This window comes from Cnephaeus nilssonii (genome assembly GCF_951640355.1).
Source record: "Cnephaeus nilssonii genome assembly, chromosome: 17".
Taxonomy (NCBI): domain Eukaryota; kingdom Metazoa; phylum Chordata; class Mammalia; order Chiroptera; family Vespertilionidae; genus Cnephaeus; species Cnephaeus nilssonii.
This window is the reverse complement of record NC_137088.1, coordinates 51,317,355-51,336,632: the sequence shown is the minus strand read 5'-3', so window position 1 is coordinate 51,336,632 and position 19,278 is coordinate 51,317,355. Positions and strand designations below refer to the sequence as shown.

General features: G+C 42.3%; 1 protein-coding gene across 2 annotated transcripts in view; it reads left to right on the top strand.

The window, feature by feature from the left end:
• ADAMTS9 (ADAM metallopeptidase with thrombospondin type 1 motif 9) overlaps positions 1-19,278 on the top strand; it is a 166,014-nt gene that overhangs the window by 28,105 nt on the left and 118,631 nt on the right. For both annotated transcript variants that reach the window (XM_079795238.1, XM_079795237.1), the window contains exons 4-11: positions 3,268-3,557; positions 6,016-6,099; positions 6,194-6,303; positions 7,234-7,274; positions 7,381-7,486; positions 12,361-12,507; positions 13,964-14,105; positions 16,326-16,439. In XM_079795238.1, the coding sequence (XP_079651364.1) occupies positions 3,268-3,557; positions 6,016-6,099; positions 6,194-6,303; positions 7,234-7,274; positions 7,381-7,486; positions 12,361-12,507; positions 13,964-14,105; positions 16,326-16,439 (1,034 nt within the window). The remainder of the gene's footprint in view (positions 1-3,267; positions 3,558-6,015; positions 6,100-6,193; positions 6,304-7,233; positions 7,275-7,380; positions 7,487-12,360; positions 12,508-13,963; positions 14,106-16,325; positions 16,440-19,278) is intronic.

Sequence of the window (19,278 nt, the reverse complement as noted above, 5' to 3'; positions counted from 1 at the left end):
GTCGCCCCCAACTTCCCTCCTCTGCCAGCCTGGTCACCCCTAACTGCCCTCCCCTGCAGGCTTGATCGCCCCCAACTGCCCTCCCTTGTAGGCCTGGTCCCTCCCAACTGCCCTCCCCTGCTGACCTGATCACCCACAACTGCTCTCCCTTGCAGGCCTAGTCCCTCCCAACTTCCCTCCCCTGCTGGCCATCTTGTGGTGGCCATCTTGTGTCCACATGGGGGCAGTCATCTTTGACCACATGGGGGCAGCCATCTTGTGTGTTGGGGTGACGGTCAATTTGCATATCACTCTTTTATTAGATAGGATAGAGGCCTGGTGCATGGGTGGGGGCCAGCTGGTTTGCCCTAAAGGGTGTCCTGGATCAGGGTGGGGGTTCACTTGGGGCATGGGGCGGCATGGGCAAGGGGCCTGTGGTGGTTTGCAGGCCGGCCACCCCCTCTCAGCCCCCCACCCCCACCCAAGCGACCCAAGCGGAGGCCCTGGTATCTGGGATTTATTTATCTTCTATAATTGAAACTTTGTAGCCTTGAGCGGAGCCAAGCCTTCTGCTCGCTCCATGGCCGCAGCCATTTTTGTTGGGATTTATTTATCTTCTATAATTGAAACTTTGTAGCCTTGAGCTGAGGCCTGGGCCCGCCAGGGCAGGTGGAGAGCTTGGCTTCTTCCATTGCCAGGGTAACCCAAGCCTCCTGCTCTCTCCGTGGCCGTAGCTGCCATCTTGGTTGGGTTAATTTGCATACTCACTCCTGATTGGCTGGTGGACATGGCTTGTGGGTGTAGCAGATGTATGGTTAATTTGCATATTACTCTTTTATTAGATAGGATTTATTAAAATATTTACAGAAAACATTAAACAGGGATTATTTTTTTACAAAATAAGTGACATATTTTCTTATGTATTTAAAAATATCAGATTCAACATAGCTTCTTGCATACCTGTTATAAGAAGCTAACCTTTGTGAAAATATCTACCAGGTGCTCTCTTCTAATTCAGATTCTGTTTGGAAACTGTCTATCAAACCTTGAGTCCATTTCAATTCCAAGCTTTTCAGAAATCTGAACTAATAGAGTACTGCTTAGGTTGTTTACAAATCCATGCCTGATTCCTCATGCCACCACTTCCAGCTATGTGACTTTGGACAAATTGCTCAATATCTTTGAGATTTATCTTCCTCCTCTATAAAATAGAGATTAATTTTCTTAGTCTGAGAGGAATTGTAAGAACATACCCAAAAGATCCTAGTTCAATACCTGACACATAGTAGTACCTATTCTGTAATCACTTGATGATTTAAAAATGGAATGACAGCCTAATTACCCATATGGCATGAGTACACATCCATGAATATGCTTTTGAAGAAGAGAATTGAAGAAAAGAATGTAATGTTGAATCCTGTGTACCAGGCTTTGGGCTAGTCCTATTATCTGTAGCTGTACCACATATAACTTATTTGATAATTTGGACTGATTTAACTGTTTTAACAACAGCTAAAATACTCAACTTGGGCAAAATACACATCCTGGCCTAAATTGATTGTTTTAGCAATAAGTTACAAAGATGAAATATTTGCACCCTTAAAAAACCAAGCCACTTACAGTTTAACTTTCTTGTTGTCATTATATATGTTTAGTGGTGTAAAGAATTGTATCCCTATGCCTTAGGTAAGCATACTTCTTAGTTGTACAACTCTGTGGACTGTTTTAGACTACAGCTAGTGGCATTTGAAGGGGTGCAGAACAGGCCCCCCAAAGATGTGCCCCTTTGGCACTTGAATTATTTTGAGCTGAAGGCAGTTAAGACCCCACAGGCTCGCAAGGAATGTTTCCCTCTCGCTAAAAGATCTATATTAAGGGCCTTGCACATATTACAGTTATCACCAGAAATGACTTTATGATCTATGCATAGGGCAGACAAACACGTAACTACCCAACATCTGCTCCTCTTACGTTCCAATGATTGACTTTTCTCCCCTCTGAAGCCCAAGGCTCTTTACCTCCTCCTTAGCTCAGAATGTCATGTATATCTCATTTTATCTTTTGTCTCTGAACCTCTCATGTATGTGGGGGGTCTCTGAGTATCTCATGTGTATGAGGTTCCCATACATATGTATGTAACTGAATTTGGCTATTTTCTCTTGTTAATGTGTTTCATGTTAATTTAATATCTAGACCAGCCAGAAGAACCTAGAAGGGCAAAAGGACGCTTTTTCCTGGCCCAAACACAAGCACATTAATAAAATGATAGGCAAGATAACTGATTGAATCATGTTATTATTCAAAGCATATTGTGGCAGGCGCTTTTATGCTTATTCTGTTTATTGTGTGATTGATGGCTTTGAAATGGAATATTCTCACCAGCAATACAAGCTGCAAGCCGAGACTGAGGCTAGTGCTTCTTGAAGCATTAACATGAATATGAATCACCTGGAGATCTTGTTAAACTGTAGATTCTGATTTATCAGGTCCTGGGTGGGGCCAGAGAGTCTGCGTTTCTAACAAGTTTCCAAGAGTTGCCAGTGCTTCTGGTCCAGGGTCCACACGTGAGCAGGAAGGCTGTGTAGAACCCTGGAGGGCGGGGCATGAGTTGGAACTGACTAGAGCTATCTGTCGTTATGCATCATGGCCCCCACTATCTGTTCACACTCTCTGAGTTTAATGAACCTTCTTAACTGAGCTCTGAAATTCAGGGGCCTTGGATAGCAGTGATTCTATTCTTAAATTTTGCTTATCATAATGATCAAATGCAGTAATAAAATAATACTATGTCTACCTTGTCATGCATTGTCTATAGTTCCTTTGTGTTGTCTATTAGGCTGCCCACCTCTCAGACCTCTTTATATTGTATCTTAGTGAATATCTGAAGTGGTGTATAGGAAACATCTCCATTTCCATTCTCTAGAGCTCTCTGGCTGCTATTGGCCATTACTATATCTATGCCACAATTAATAGAATCTGCTTAAATGCCAGCCAAGACTTTTGTTACCAAATGAAAAGAATCATTTGCAATTGTTAAACTCAGGCCTGATTTCTTTTCTAATACCTTCAGGGAGCATTTCTGGAAACTTCAGGGGAGCCTAATTTCATGTCCTTAGTCATTTAGGTGAGAGTGCAGATTGAGGTTCACGGGCAGAGTCCAAAGTGCGTTGAACTTGATTTTGTATGCCATTTGACATTAGCGGCATTATTTCAAGATGCGTCCTGTTCAGTTCTTAATACGCAGTAGTTGTGGCTTGATGTGTAATGCCTGCCTTTGATTTGTTACAGAACACAGAGATAGTCACAGTAAAGACAGGAGGAAACCGAGAGCAAGAGAATGGGGAGGACGGAGCAGCCTGGCTGACGACGTGGCAGTGCTCCAGAGCGGCTTCCAAACACAGGTGCTTTCTGCCGATGGTAACAAGACGGACAGCGCTAGAGAACAGAGGCCCCACAGAAGAACTAAGCGTTTCTTATCCTACCCACGGTTTGTAGAAGTGACGGTGGTGGCAGACCGAAAAATGATGTCATACCATGGAGCAAACCTTCAACACTATGTTTTAACTTTAATGTCCATTGTAAGTACACATAAAAGAACCTGATTTATGAGCCCCTACAGGTGCCATTGGGGCGTGGGGGGCTTCCCTGCAGGGCTTTGGAGGACCATTCAGGGCTGGCATTTCACCGACTCAGGCAAGTGACTGGAAAGAACATAAGATTTTTCATTGGTTGCTGTTTTGTGACAGTCATGGCTATCAACATTGAGTGTTTGTTCTGTGATCATTTGACAATGTGCTTGTTTACTTAAAAGGCATAATTTCTAAACCTTTGGGCAACTCTGCTAGGTAGGATTATCATCCCTATTTTATAAATAAGAAAACTGAACCTCAGAGGAGTTGGGTCACTTGCCCATGGTCGTGTGAAGGCTTGGAGACTGATGTGACATCCAGCTGGTCCAGTTGCCGAGAGCAGCAGTCTGTCTGACGTGAGCTTGCACAGCCAGGTGTGAGTCTCTAGGCGTCCGATGCTGGCTGCGAATCAGAGTCACCTAGGCTCTTCCCTAGGATTCTAACTAGCCCCCTGGTGGGGCCTAGAAATCTCTCACTCTATTTTTAATATGCCCATTTTGAATTGAAAGAGCAATATATTTGCATAATTTTTAAAAATCTAACATAAAAGCCCATTGATGAACAATAACTTGTTCTGCCCTACCCGGTTTGGCTCAGTGGATAGAGCGTTGGCCTGTGGACCAAAGAGTCCCAGGTTCAATTCTGGTCAAGGGCACATACCTTGGTTGCAGGCTCCTCCCCAGCCCGGGCCCTGGTCGGGCTCGTGCGGGAAGCAACCAATCGATGTGTTTCTCTCACATCGATGTTTCTCTCTGTCTTTCCCTCTCTTTTCCACTCTCCCTAAAAATCAATGGAAAAAATATCCTTGGATGAGGATTAACAAAATAAAAAAGTCATTGTTTCCTTAAAAAAAAAAAGAATAACTTGTTCCCTACTCATGCTTCCACCCCTTCCCAGAGGCAACCACTAGTAAGCTTTTTTGCATGTTTCTGAACAGCTCTGCCCAATAGAGATATAATGTGAGCCACATATATATAACTTTAAATTTTCCAGTAGCCTCATGAAATAAAACAAATAGGTAAATTAATTTTAATAATGCATTTTTATTTTATATCCAAATATTACTTCAAACATTATTAATGAGATATTTTAGTATTTTTCATACTAAGCCTTCAAAATCCAGTATGCTTTATCCTAACTGCACATCTCAGTTGGGACCAGCCACGTTTCTAGTGCTTAGTGACTATACGTGGCAAGTGGCTACCATATCGGATGGCGAGGCACTGAACACTTCTTAAGCATATATGTATGCATATACAACTGGTTCTCAAACAGAAATGCAGAATTGTCCTAGACTCTTACACATTGCTTTTTTCCTGAAATATTGGAGGTTGTTTTCTATAGCAGTCTCTATGATCTTGCCCCCATTCACTGACCCTAATGTATTTGAACAGGAATCTACTTTTTATATATCCCACAAATGAATGTGGAAAGCAATCATGTTTGGGAACATTACTTTAGAGTTTCTTCTTCCCGCTCCCTGGCCTGTGGCTCTCCTTGTCTTTCCCTCACTGCTGTGAACCAGTCCCCCGGTGCTCTGCACCCCACACTGGAGCCTGCCTCCCTCCACCCTCCCATTACCCACCTCTGCCACCCTCAGTCCTATGTGTCCCAGCCTTCTCCTGTCCTGGAGCAGAGAAAGAAAAATCTAATCAGACCTTACACAGACTCAACTCCGTTTCCAACCCATAAATTCAGACCTGTCCTAAGAATTCCAATTGTGAGCGTGGACTTGGGTCAAGTTGACAGGTTGAGAGTTCTGGCTCTGCTACTCGCCACTGTATATAGTCTTGGATGAGTTAGTTAATTTCTCTGAGCCTTTGTTTCCTCATTTGTTGAGTAGAGGTTAGACTAATGCCTAGCACAGGTATTACTGGGACTAAATGCAAATGCATATGCAGTTTTCAGCACGGTCTAGTCCACAAGAAGCATTTGATGAATGTTAGCTCTCATAATTTAACAATATGGATGAAAAAACTAGGTTACCAGGTTGTGGAGAACACCAATGCGTGGTAAGCATGCAGAGCAGCAGTATCGGCAAAGTCGTGGTCAATGTGAGATCCATTAATTTGGCAATCGGGGACTTCAACTGGGAGGAGTTTGATGAAAAGTTAATATCCAGTATTTTGGCATAGAGAACTATTAAGATGCATGGCCATGCAATTTTTAAAGAAAATACATTAAAACTTAAATGTGTTAGAATTTATTATTATTTAAAACTTTCATCTATAAATAATTTTACGAAGATAGTTTTAATGAGTGTTTGATGAATGAATGAACATTCAAAACTGAAAAATGCATATGTTGCATGAAATGTAAAAATAGGTGGAGCCGCACATAAGAAGTGAATTGCTTGCTGCTTACACGGAGTTCACAATTAACTTTGAAAAATTTATCTCGGTTGCAGGTAGCCTCTATCTATAAAGACCCCAGTATTGGAAATTTAATTAATATTGTTGTTGTGAACTTAGTTGTGATTCATAATGAACAGGTAATCAAGTTTTTTTCTTCTTTCTTCTCTCTGTATCCGAAATGGCGTATGCAATCGGTACAGCCGACCAACCATAATTCTTTTCTGTGCTCAGGAAGGACCGCCCATCTCTTTTAATGCCCAGACGACATTGAGGAACTTCTGCCAGTGGCAGAAGAACAATACAGGTGGGATCCAGTATGACACAGCCATCCTGATAACGAGGTACGCAGTCCTGATGCTCCTCACCTCGCAGTTTCCAGGCAAGGTGATGGCAGGTGTATGCTCCTGGCAGCCAGTTCCCGGCACGAGGCTGTTCAGCCGCAGCACCGTTGGCAGTTGGGAGCAGATAACTCTGCTGTGGGGCGTCCTGTGCATGTCAGGATGCTTAGCAGTGTCCTGGGTCTCTGCCCACTACTGACCAGTAGCAATCGCTCCTCTCAGTTGTGCCCACCAACAGTGTCCTCAGCCCACAGAGATTGCCAAATGCCCTCTGAGGGCAGGGATGGGCGGGGGTGGAGGAGGGGAGCATCGAATCACCCCTGTTGGGAACCACTTACCTGTAGGTGCTGAGTGGACAGTGAGAGCATTGGGCAGGCCTGGAAGGAAGTGGCCTTCTAGGGGGCCAGCGGCTCTTCAGATGGAGCCCGTTGTTACCAGGCGGGGTACAGTCCAGTGCTGCCAACTTCTGTGATTTATGCAAGGAGTCGGGGATACGCATTTGTCTTTAAAGTGAACTCTCCCAATGTTTAAATCGTAGCTCCTACCTAGAAAACATTCTCAAACACTGTGTGGCGCAGCGAAGAGGCCTGCTGGCTTGCTGTGCTGCCCACCACCCGCCTCGGATTCGCTCCCAGGCACGCACTCAGGAGCATAGAGGAGAGGCCTGTTTGTCAGGAATCTTGGTGCACAAACTAGAATCACTTCCTCGGTGTATGAGGAAGAACCCTGGTCAGATAGGGTTCTGCTGGTTCCTGGCCGCTCCTCAGGCAGCAGGCGACCTGTCCATGTGGCTTTCTATCCTGAAAGCAGTGGTTCTGTAACCCCCTCCCGACGGCGGGTACGCTGTGAGTGCCTAGAAGGCTCTGAAGTGGTGACGGGTACTGATGTTTCCTCTCTGGCGTCGTCAAGGCCCTAAGTGTGCTTTCCTTTCAGACAGGACATCTGCAGAGCTCAGGACAAGTGCGACACCCTAGGTGAGTCGGCTGTGCGATCCTCTGTGGCACCCACCCTTTCCTGCATGTTTTCACTCTAAGCCACCACTGCCTGTTCAAGTAAACCCTGGTTCTTTCCTTCCAATAGGTCTGGCTGAACTGGGAACCCTCTGTGACCCCTCCAGAAGCTGTTCTATTAGCGAAGATAATGGATTGAGCACGGCTTTTACCATAGCCCATGAACTGGGCCATCTGTATGTTTCCTTTCCTATTTTCATTGAATTCAGAGTGACCTAAAACTTCCTTCCTTCGCAGCAGTGAGCCTTTCCTTGCCTTTTGAGGGTGAGACACTTGTTGGGTCACAGCAGGATGGACGCGCGTTGACCCCGGAAGGGAGAAGTGACTTTGGTTCCGGAAAGCTGAGTGAATGCGTGCACCCTCGTTGGCCCCAGCCCCTGTGGATCGTTGGTTTAATTGCGCACATTTTCTATGAAAAGTCTAATATTCTCCTTCCCACTGGGAATCGGAGGAGGAGGGCTTGACATCTTTGTCGAGGAAGGTCTATCATTGCCCAAGCTCATGAGATTTTTACAAATCCAGATCCTCCCTGCTTCTGGTTTTATGCCTATAATTCAGACAGGGACACCCCTCTGTCATGGGAGAGAATGAACAGAGAGAGAGCAAGGAAAACACTAATTTTGGTTACTACGTGGTCATTATGAAACTGGCTTTTCCTTTTTTTTCTTTTAGAGGCAGAGCATGGTTAGAACATGTGGCAAAACAGTGTAAATTTGCTAGAAATTATTCTGCTACTTGAGCTGCATCATTTTCTTTCCATAAGTAATAATTAAATTACTTACATCTTTTTGAAATCATTTTCTCAGCTGTCACTAGGGGAGTTGTATATCAATATTTATGTCAGATGTTAACTTTATAACTAAAATCACCTGTTAAGCAAGCTTTATCGTCCCCCAGGCTTCCGAAGGCACCTCTGTGCAGTGTGCGGTGCCAGGCATAGAGCAAGGCAGATATAGAATGGGTATTTTCAAAACTAGCACCTTTCAAGCATATTTTAAGAGCATACCCCTTTTCTTTTCTCTGAAAGAAATGTTATCAGATACCCAATATTTATAGCGCACAAAAGGCTTGGCTTTCCGTTAAGCAGCTGTGGTGGGTGGCCGGAGTCCCATTAGTCAGCTTGCTCTCTGTCCTTTTGGTTTCTCAAAGGCTGTCACGAAACTCAAGGATTTCTTGGAACTCAGTTTGACAACTACTGATCCCACCAGTGTTCCCCAAAGCACGGGGATTTGAACCCCGTTTCCAAAAGAATGGTCGGTGAAAACAAAAGGAGTTTTGTAGTCGTGATATTTTTTATTTTTCAATTACAGTTGACATTCAGGGTTATGCTATATTAGCTTCAAGTGTACAGCAAAGAGGTTAGAAAGTGTGTACTTTCCAGAGTGGTCTCCCTGCCACTTCAAGTGCCCACCTGGCCCCAGACTAGTTATCACACACTAGTTACCATGATATTAGCGACCTATCCCTATGCCGAACTTTACATCCCCGTGACTGTTCTATAACTACCCATCGGTACTTCTTAGTCCCTTCACCTTTTCACCCAGCCCCCACCCCTTCCCCTCTGACAGTTGTCAGTCTGTTCTCTGTACCTGTGTCTTTTTCTATTTTGTTTGTGTGTTTATTTGTTCATTAGATTCCACATATAAGTGAAGTCTTTCTCTGTTGAACTTATTTCACTTAGCATATACCCTCTAGGTCCATCCATGCTATTACCGAGAGAGAAACGGAGAAAGATGGGTTTTGTAACAGTGATTTAAAAATAATTTTTTTACTGAATTTATTTGGGTGACATTGGTTAATAAATTACGTAGGTTTTGCCCTAACCAGTTTGGCTCAGTGGATGGAATGTCGGCCTATGGACTGAAGGGTCCCAGGTTTGGTTCCAGTCAAGGGCATGTACCTTGGTTGTGGGCACATCCCTAGTAGGGGGTGTGCAGGAGGCAGCTGATTGATGTTTCTCTCTCATCAATGTTTCTAAATCTCTATCCCTCTCCCTTCCTCTCTGTAAAAAAATCAATAAAATATATTAAAAAGTAAATAAATTATATAGGTTTTAAGTGTACAATTCCACAATACATCACCTGTATATTGTACTGCGTGTTCACCACCCAAAGTCAAGTCTCCTTCCATCACCATTTATCTCCTCTGTACCCTCTTCTACCTCCCCCACACCCTTCTTTTCCTCTGGTAATCACCATACTATTGTCTGTGTCTATGAGTTGTGGTTGTTGTTTTTTGCTTAACCCCTTTACCTTTTTCACCCAGTCTCCCATCCCTCCCCCCCCTCTGACAGCTGTCAGTCTGTTTGTTCTCTGTATCTATGAGTCTGTTTCTATTTTGTTTATTTTGTTCATTAGATTCCACATATAAGTGAGATCATATGGCATTCGTCTTTCTCTGACTGGCGTATTTCACATACTCTCCAGGTCACTCCTCAGCCTTGTGGCTAAGATCAAGTGTAGTATCTGTTAAGTTTAGCAGTCATGTGATTTTTTAAAAAAATGTTTTTCTAGTCTATCCCTGGTTGGAGTCATAAGGCTAAATGGTATAAAATAAAGACTCTGACAAGTTCTATAGTAAACTGTTGATTTTGTTTAACTCAGTTTTCCCGAACCTATTGTAACAGAATCTTTTAGGAATATTTGTTTATTTTACATAAAATGTAGAACATTTCTTTGGAACTTTAAGTAGGAGGGTAGATTTAACTGTGAAGAATAGGTGGCATTTCAACAGGGCAAGAGGATAAGTTACAGATAGGAAAGCATTCAAAGGCGGAAAATTTCTATTAGCAGACTAACATTTCTCCCCAACATATGGCTAAGAAAAGTGTACCATTTGAAGAAATATTATTAATTTATTTCCAACAAGAGCTTATAAACTTCTTTTAGACTGTGTATAATGTTGACATTTTGAGGAAAGTGAGAATTTTGAGTAGCAAAAACTAAATTATTTTCAGCTGTTGAGAAAATTCAATGTGTAGTTAACAAATACCTTCCCTACACAAAACCCAAGTCGGCGGCATTGTTAGAGGGGCTTCCATTTCCATGATGCCCGTTAGTCCTCACCAGGCGCACAGGCAGGGGTTGTTGTTTCTCTGGGCTTGACCTGGCAGTACTAAGCTGGGGTACCTGCTTTCAGGCAGAGGTCGGTTGGGAGCCAGATACCAAGTTCTGGACTGAATTGTTCCACATTCTGCTTGACTTGAAAATGTATGCTGTTTCCCTTCCTGTGAGGTGGGCACAATACATATAGACCCCATCTCAAAAGCATCAGAAAGTGAAATATGAAATAATTGGTGGATGATGTGAGTTATTAGTTAAACAAAAAGTATATTCCTAAACCTTTAATGAATGCTTTTTGTTTTGAAGCTTTATTAGATTCCACATATAAGTGAGATCATATGGCATTTACTATCTCGTGTAGTTAGGTTTACTCACAGTGAATGAAAGTGAAAATTGCAGGTTTTCTACTGAACCTTTTAACAATTACATGTTAAGGTGTTTCAGTTGGTACTCTCTGATAATAAAAATCCCAACAGCTATTGAGGTGGGGGTTGGGGGAGCAATTGCTCTTGTATCTGTTGAGTGTATCTGGGGATGCTTCACAAAACGTCCCTCCCCTCTCGCACAGGACTGTCCATAGACACAGAGTGGAAGAGGAAGGTGGGGAGGTAATTCAGTGTCTTCTGGATATAGAAATCTTTCCACAATATTCATGACATATCATCACAACTCATCTAACAGGAGGGACTATAGTTTATATATACTCCAAAACAAGAGGTTTTAGAACCAGACTAAAGTAGATTCCAATCCCAGTTCCCCCATCTTAGTAGCCTTATGATCTCAATCAAGTAATTAAACCTCTAGAACTCAGTTTCCTTACCTGTAAAACATGGATAGTAATTGTATTATTCATTGGGTCAAATAGGTAATTAAGTGGGGGAAAAAAGCATCTAACACATTTAACACACTGTCCTGTATGTTGTGAATGCAAAAAAAAAGCTTTGGTTATTATTGGTTAGTAAGTGCTTAATGAATGAATATGCATTATTGCCTAGCCCCTGCTTTGAGCAAATGTGCCTGATACTTGAATGAAAAAAAGTTTTCTGATTACGTGATGAAATAGACTGGATTTTGTCAAAGTCTGGAGGAGGGTGGGGAGTAAACGCCAGCAGAGAACCCAACAGCTAAAGTAGGTTTGGATGTTTGGCTTGGGTTGGCTTTGGTGGTACAGATAGTATTACTGACTATGCAGCTGCGAACTAGAAACCTGGGCAGTCATTCTTTTAAGAAAATGAACTTGTAAGCATTAAGAACTCCTTTTAAGTTCAAACAAGACAGTTCGAGTTTTTCCCATCTCACAATTTCCATTAGGCAATTATTCCATCTGGTAATTATTGTGGTACCCAAATATTTTTTAATATACATTTATGGATATCAGAGAAAAAGGGAGAGGGAAAGAGAGTTAGAAACATCAATGATGAGAGAGAATCATTGATCAGCTGCCTCCTGCATGCCCCACACTGGGGATCGAGCCCACAACCCAGGCATGTGACCTGACCGGGAATCAAACCATGACCTCCTGGTTCATAGGTCTACACTCAACCACTGAGCCATGCCAGCCGGGCATGGGACCCAAATTTTTGAAAGAAAAAGAATACCAAACTCACAAAAAATTAATGGACTGGACCTCAGAGACTTTTATCCCAGCTTTTACTTTTATATGAAGCAAGTCTACACACTTCTGACTCACTGATTTCCATATTTCAAGATGAACTAGTGAAGTAAATTCCTCCCTAAATGCTAAATTATTCATATGAATCAAACTTGTGATTGGGGAAAGTCATGCAGACAGGACAGCCCTCTGAGCTTGATGGCTAGTGGGTAGTTATCAATGGTATGTTGATCATACAACTGATGTTTCTGGAATGACAAATGCTTCCTATCAGTTAATAAAAATGTTTTTGGACAGGTGCATTCTTGAAATCAATGATAACAGCTCGATCCCTTGGTATTTATTGACATCCTCATCCTTGTCTCATTGGCCTTAGGTTTAATATGCCTCATGACGACAGCAATAAGTGCCAAGAAAACGGAGTCAAGAGTCCCCAGCATGTCATGGCTCCAACATTGAACTTTTACACCAAGCCCTGGATGTGGTCAAAGTGTAGTCGAAAATACATCACTGAATTTTTAGAGTAAGACTTGAATTTTCTTGTAGCACAGACTTCTGGTATCTGGCCTTCGTGTAGTAATCTAATTGTGGGAAAGAAAATGTAGAGCTAAGCATTTTTTTTTTTTTTGAGTTGTTTTTTTGTTGACATTCCTTGGAGGAGGGAAAAAAAAAAAACTCTCTGCCATCTCTCTGCCAAGTTCATGTCCTTGCCCGAGTTCAGAAAATTACAGACTGAGCTAAAAAGAAAATTGGACCTTACAGAGAATGTGTAAATGTTCCTTTATTCCTGGTAAAGATAGGCAATCTGTTCTGATCTTAGGGGAGGGACCATGAATGTGATTATATGATGAAGAAAGTCCACAAATATTTATGGGCTTTAACTTGGTCATTTTGGCTTGGAGAGGGGTAGGATCGTGAGGCAATCCCAAAGAAGTTATCTGGGTGGATGAAAATTGCAGCACACCTTCCTGTTGTTGAATGGAAGACATTTCTCTCTCTCTCTCTCTCTCTCTCTCTCTCTCTCTCTCTTTCTCTGTCCTCTCTTTTCTTGTTTTGTTTTTTGAGCTTCCTGCCAGGCTGCTCAAAGATCCAATTACATTGTACAGTATCCCTGTGTCACGGATTTATTGCTTTTCTCTCCTAGAAGTACGAAAGGTTAAGTGATTGTCCGGAGGTCACTGGGTGTATATTTCTGCAACCACAGGAAAGAGAGGGCTTTATTAGTCAGAACTCACTGGGTGTGAATTTTCCAGAAGTGTTTGTAGAAAAGTCAAAAGGACTGGAGGGCTGCTGGTTTTTCTCTTTAATCAGGTAGCCTAAGGTGTTTCTCGAGATAGTTTTTGATTAACTCACTCATCTATTCAACAAACATTTACTAAACATCTGTTGTTATGGAAGATGAAAAAGACACTATCTTTGCCCCTAAGAAGCTTACAGTCTTTTGGAAAAGATTATAACAAAAAAGATAATTGCCCTGAAATGTGATCAATGCTGTAACAGATACATATTTCCTACTAGCCGTGTTGTATACATAGCCAATCAGAGTACAAACAAGTATACACCAAATTATATAACTTCAGCTTCTAGATTTAACCCTGGGTGAAAAGAATAAAACAGATATAAGAAAGGAACTGTCCTGCCCTAGCTGGTTTGGCTCAGTGGATAGAGCGGCAACCTGTGGACTGAAGGATCCCGGGTTGGATTCCAGTCAAGGGCACATGCCAGGGTTGCAGGCTCAATCCTCAGTGTGGGGCGTGCAGGAGGTAGCCCATCAATGATTCTCTCTCATCATTGATGTTTCTATCTCTCTCTCCTTCCCTTCCTCTCTGACATCAATAAAAATATATTTTTAAAATTAAAAAAAAAAAGGAACTGTCCAATCTACCATTACAATGGCAGATGGCCTTCCCTTTCAACTGGAGGTATTGACAAGCCATGAGTCACCCACCACACTCACCATCTGTATTTGCTTTCCATAGCACTGGTTACGGCGAGTGTTTGCTTAACGAACCAGGATACAGAGCCTACAGTTTGCCTTCCCAACTGCCAGGCCTCCTTTACAACGTGAATAAACAATGTGAATTGATTTTTGGACCAGGTTATCAGGTGTGCCCATATATGGTAAGTGTTTGGGGGTTGATTCTGAACTTCTTTGTATTCGTAGTTTTCCATTAGATTTTCACCCAAATATAAACCACCCATGGAAAAGTTGAGAATGGTCCCTTGACTTTTAATGGTAGTAGAAATGATGATGGTGGTAAGTAGTCACAGTGCTCACTGCTAGATGGTGCTTTACCCGCACTTTCTCATTTCCCTCCCGGGACAGTCCAACAGGGAGATGCGCACTGAGGACAGGGTGCAGAGCTGGTGATGGCCAAGCTCAGCCCTTTTCTCTCCTTGTCTCTTCTCATGCCCATTGACCTGTCTAGTTGACCTTTATTATAGGAATTCTTCTAGATTCAGTACAAGTAATTCATGAGACACACCTGTTTCCCTGTTTTAGCTCATCAAAGCTGTTCCTGTGAAATCATTTCTGGTGGTAGCTCAGCTGGTGGGTGTGTGGCATTTTGATGTAGGTGTTGTGGACATGTGGACCAATGATATGATCCAGTGGCTCTCAGATTTCAGAGGAGCTGAACTGTGCTCCTTTGGGGTACCCTATTCTTTCTCACTGGGTATATGTGTTTGTTTTGCTGGGAGAAATTTTAGAAATAGCATGGTGAATTGGGAAGTACAGTGATTCCATGGAAATACATAATAAAATATTTTGAGTAAAATCTATCCATGATTATATTCATTTCTGTGTTATTCATGATAGTAAACTTTAGGAGTAATCCAAATGCCCAATAATAGAAATGTTCAGCCAATTGTGGTGTCTCTAGTTAGTGCAATACTATACAACAATTAAAAATTAACTACACTTGAGTCCTAACCAGTTTGGCTCAGTGGATAGAGTGTCGGCCTGTGGACTAAAAGGTCCCAGGTTTGATTCCAGTCAAGTGCATGTACCTTGGTTGCAGGCACATCCCCAGTAGGAGGTGTGCAGGAGGCATCCAATCAATGTTTCTAACTCTCTATCCTTTTCCCTTCCTCTCTGTAAAAAATCAATAAAAATGTATTTTAAAAAATTAACTACACTTGGAAACATGATCCTGACATATCTCTTAAGTTAAAATAACAGGATAAATAATTATTTTGTAGAGTATTTTCTCAACTGTAAAAGGCAAAAAAACTATAGGAAAGACTGAGTAGTTTGAGGCTCTTCTATTTTTTAATAAATAAATTATTAGCCCTGGGTGGTGTTGCTAAGTGGTCAGAACATCGTCCCATGCAGCAAAGAGTCTTGGGTTCAATCTTGGTCGAGGGCATGTACCTGGGTTACAGGTTCAATCCCCAGCCCCAGTTGGGGTGTGTGTGGGAGGCAACCAATCAATGTGTCTCTCTCACATTAATGTTTCTCTCTCTTCAGGTGAGGATTAATATAAAATAAAATAAAATTTTAGTACTTTCTAAATATCTCTACTTTGAGCATGGTTTAGTGTAATAATCAGGAAAAAGATATTTAAAACGTGTGCCCCGAAATAGAGCTAAATATATCAACTTGTGTAAATCTAAAACATAATGTGTGTGTGTGTCGAGGGGGAAAGCAAGTTGCAAGGCCTATGAGCATATCCTGAAATGCTGAATGCTATTGTTTGTTTTAAGTTGAAATGTATAATATACATTTGTGGTCAAAGCAACGGGAGTGAAGAAATGATGGCCACCACTCAGGACAGTGGTCGTCTCTGGGAGGAGGGGGAGGGGATTGGGACTGAGAAGTGATGTACCAGCCCTTCAGCTGGGCCTGTGAGGTTTTCTTTCTTTCGTTGGGTGGTGGGTCCATGGCTGTGCATTATGTGGCTATTTGCACTTTTTGCAAGTCTGAAATGTTCACAATAGTTTGTCCCTTTTTCCCTCTGATAATTCCTGACACCCTAGAAAGGAGTCATGCGATGATTGGAATTATGTAGCCTACTGTAAGAAAGCATTAGTTTTGTGGTCAGGCCAAACCTAAACTGAAATCGCAGCTAATCCCAACACGGCTCCAGTGGATCTCCAGTCTCACTGGATGCATGGACGCCCCTTTTTCACACCATCTCACGTCCCGCCAGCCATAGACGTGTGTCTCAGGAGCTGGCCTCTGTGTCCCTGGGAATATTTGATCACTTATCATACCAAGAAATAAAACCCCTTTTCAACTGATACTGTGTCATTGGCAAAACATGAACTGAAAGTAATTCGGTCCTTGTTTGCCATCATCTAATCATGTTGTCTCTGATTGCTTGTCGCTGGAATGAGCAGATGCAGTGCCGACGACTCTGGTGCAGTAACGTGGACGGAGCGGATGCAAACAGCAAAGGCTGCCAGACTCAGCACACGCCCTGGGCCGATGGCACCGAGTGCGAGCCTGGAAAGGCAAGTAGTGCCCCAGCCCTGCCTTCTGTCTTGGGGCAGAAAGGGGCCAGGTTTTAGCTGCAGGGCCAGTCACCGCTGCTTGCTGTTAGTGCAGCGTGTTTTAGCATGCAGAGTACTTTTTTTTGAGGTGAGAGGTTCTGTTTTACTATTGAAGATGGTAAAAACTTAAAATTGTTGTTTAATATTGATCCAATGGACATGGCTATCACTATCGCCTGCATTTTAAGACATACTTTTTCTCATTTTAACATTTCTGAAACCCCGTGTGCTTTTTAATGTATAGGTACATTTAATGTGAGGTCATCTTTCTTTTTCTTCTTTCTGTCTCTTTTGGAGGTGGCAATCTATGCTGAAGCATCTTAAAAACCAAAGAAATGCAGAAATACAGTAAACTTACTGTGGTCACTACTGGGATGCCAGGCTTTTCCCAACCGTTGTCCCTTTAAGAAGTGATGATGTCACCTGGGATATATCCAAGTGCAAATTCTCAGCTGGTTCCCGCTTGTTAGTGACCACACAAAACTGCTACTTGCATAGCCCGATGATAACAACATCCCATGCACCTAGGAGCATGATTAATGCAACCTGCTTCACCTGGTAGCCATCTAAAAAAAAAAGGAACTACCGTATTTTCCAGCGTATAAGACGACTTTTTAACCCAGGAAAATCTTCTATACGCCCAGTCGTCTTATACGCCGGAAAATGCGGTATATTAGTGATATCTTCATCACCCAAAAATTTGGTTAGAAAGTGCTTTCTAATCCATATAAACCCTGATTTTTTTAATCCATATGGAAAATGGATTTCATTCAGCATTGATGCAACTCCTGGGTTATATTCTGAGTCCTTTGTCTTTCTTACATACATTTTTCCTGTCTTCTCTCTTCTTACCATTGTCTACTTTGCTCACTTTTAGTATTTTATTCTCATCTCACATTTTTTCCTCCACTTTTCCTTATAGAATCAATAGCACCAGTTTCCATGGAAGGGGTCCTAAAGAGATGACAGAACGGAATTCTCTTTTCCCCAATCTCATAGATAGGGAACAGAAAAAGAAGCGGCTTGCCCAAGATCTCCCAGTTCATTCAGGGCAGAGTCCCCGACACCTGAGCCCCTGCCCTCCGGAACCCGCGCCTTCGTTTGGTCTGAAGGGGTTGTAACTTAGCTTGAGTTATTGGTCAAACAGGAGGACTAGTGGTTTCTTCGCTCATCTCTCAGGCGGTAATAGTTACATGAGCTGGAGGGCATGAACGTTCTTTGAAAAACATCAAGTTCAATACAAAAGTACAATGAAAATGATTTTTTACTTGTCTTGATGACTAAATCAGTTCAACTTATCACTTCTTGAAGGCTAGGACTTCACCAATTAAGTATACACCTTTCCCCAATGACAAACTCACCAAAACTACATGCAGACATAGGTACAGCTACCTTTGTACCTTTCATTAGCTTAAAAAGAAATATATCTTCTTGGTCAAAGCGAATCTTTCACTTTTTGTGGGACATTTAACTCAACGTGTTGTTGGCCAGAGGGTCATAGCTTTGAGTGGGAATACGGTTCTTGGGTTTTTATGGCAGCAGTAGGAATTCACTCATCGTTACGAAATGAAGAGGCCTCAGAGTCCTAAACACAGAGGCCTTGACAGCTGCCACCAGTTGGTGGGAGATGCCAGAAGACATGATACCCTGTTGATGACTTGGTGAGTTGGCTTGATTTAGAGCCAGTCAACTACGTTACTTAAATTGAACCTGTTTAATCTCGGAAAAATCACTAGCATTGTGTTGTGGTTCTTAGTCCATCTGATATACCCTCCCATATGTCTATTTCTGACACATGCTGTTGCTTTAAGAAACTCTAATAAAGAAGGATTCTCAGTGAAGTATATCTAGTAAGTTGTCATGAACAAGCTGCCAAGCGCCATGTAGTAACATGGTACCCACTCAGTCCTGGAACACAGAACTTTGGAGGACTGAGTGGGTACCATGGGTACCATGTCTGTTGTGTCTTTTTCCAAGCTTCTGTTTTTGTAGCAGACGCAGATGATAAGGGTTGCAGGGTAATCTGATGCCTGAGGGATGGGAAATGTGGGAGATCCTTCGGAAGGCTTTTTCGATGTATGCTCGTGTTCAGCAAGAGTGAGGGACTTCAGGGCATTCCAAGGGCAGATTCAGAACACGTTCTGAGCAGCAACTCTGCGAGAAAATGATGGGGACCTTCTAGTTGTGTTTTAGGAAAGTGGGGGAAAGTGTTCGAGTCTAGTAGCTTTTACTAGAGAACTGGGTATATGTGTGTTTATTCCCCCGAAGAGTATTTATGCATTTTACAAATGCCAGAGATGTTGGCATAGAAATTCTGTGTGTTCTTCATTTTGTTTTTATAGAATTGGCAGTAAAACCATACACTTTCCTCTAGCAAATTCTGCCTCCCTTGGCTGAGGGGGTTCATTTTTTTCCTTTCTTTTCTTCCCGCCCTGCTCCCTCTGCAGGGAGCTCTCCCAGGCTGCTGACAAATGTTATTTTGATGAACGTCTCTGTCTCTTTATTTTCCCCATTCTCTTGTTAAGACCATTAACATTTTTATTTAAACCCTGTTTGTGAATCTCAGGCTTGAAATTTTGTTTTAAGCCTTCTTGGCACAAAATTGATCCCCAAGTCCCTTTTCCAACCTCTTTTATATATTTTTTAAGCAACTTGGAGATTATTTAGGTAGAATATCATTTAAATGGTTCTGGACACTTTTAGGAAAGGCTGACTATATTTTGGCTGGGGTTCTACTAGCCACTTAATGATTTGTTATGATGTAAGGGCTATTCCAATATGTAATTATTGTTTGTCAGCT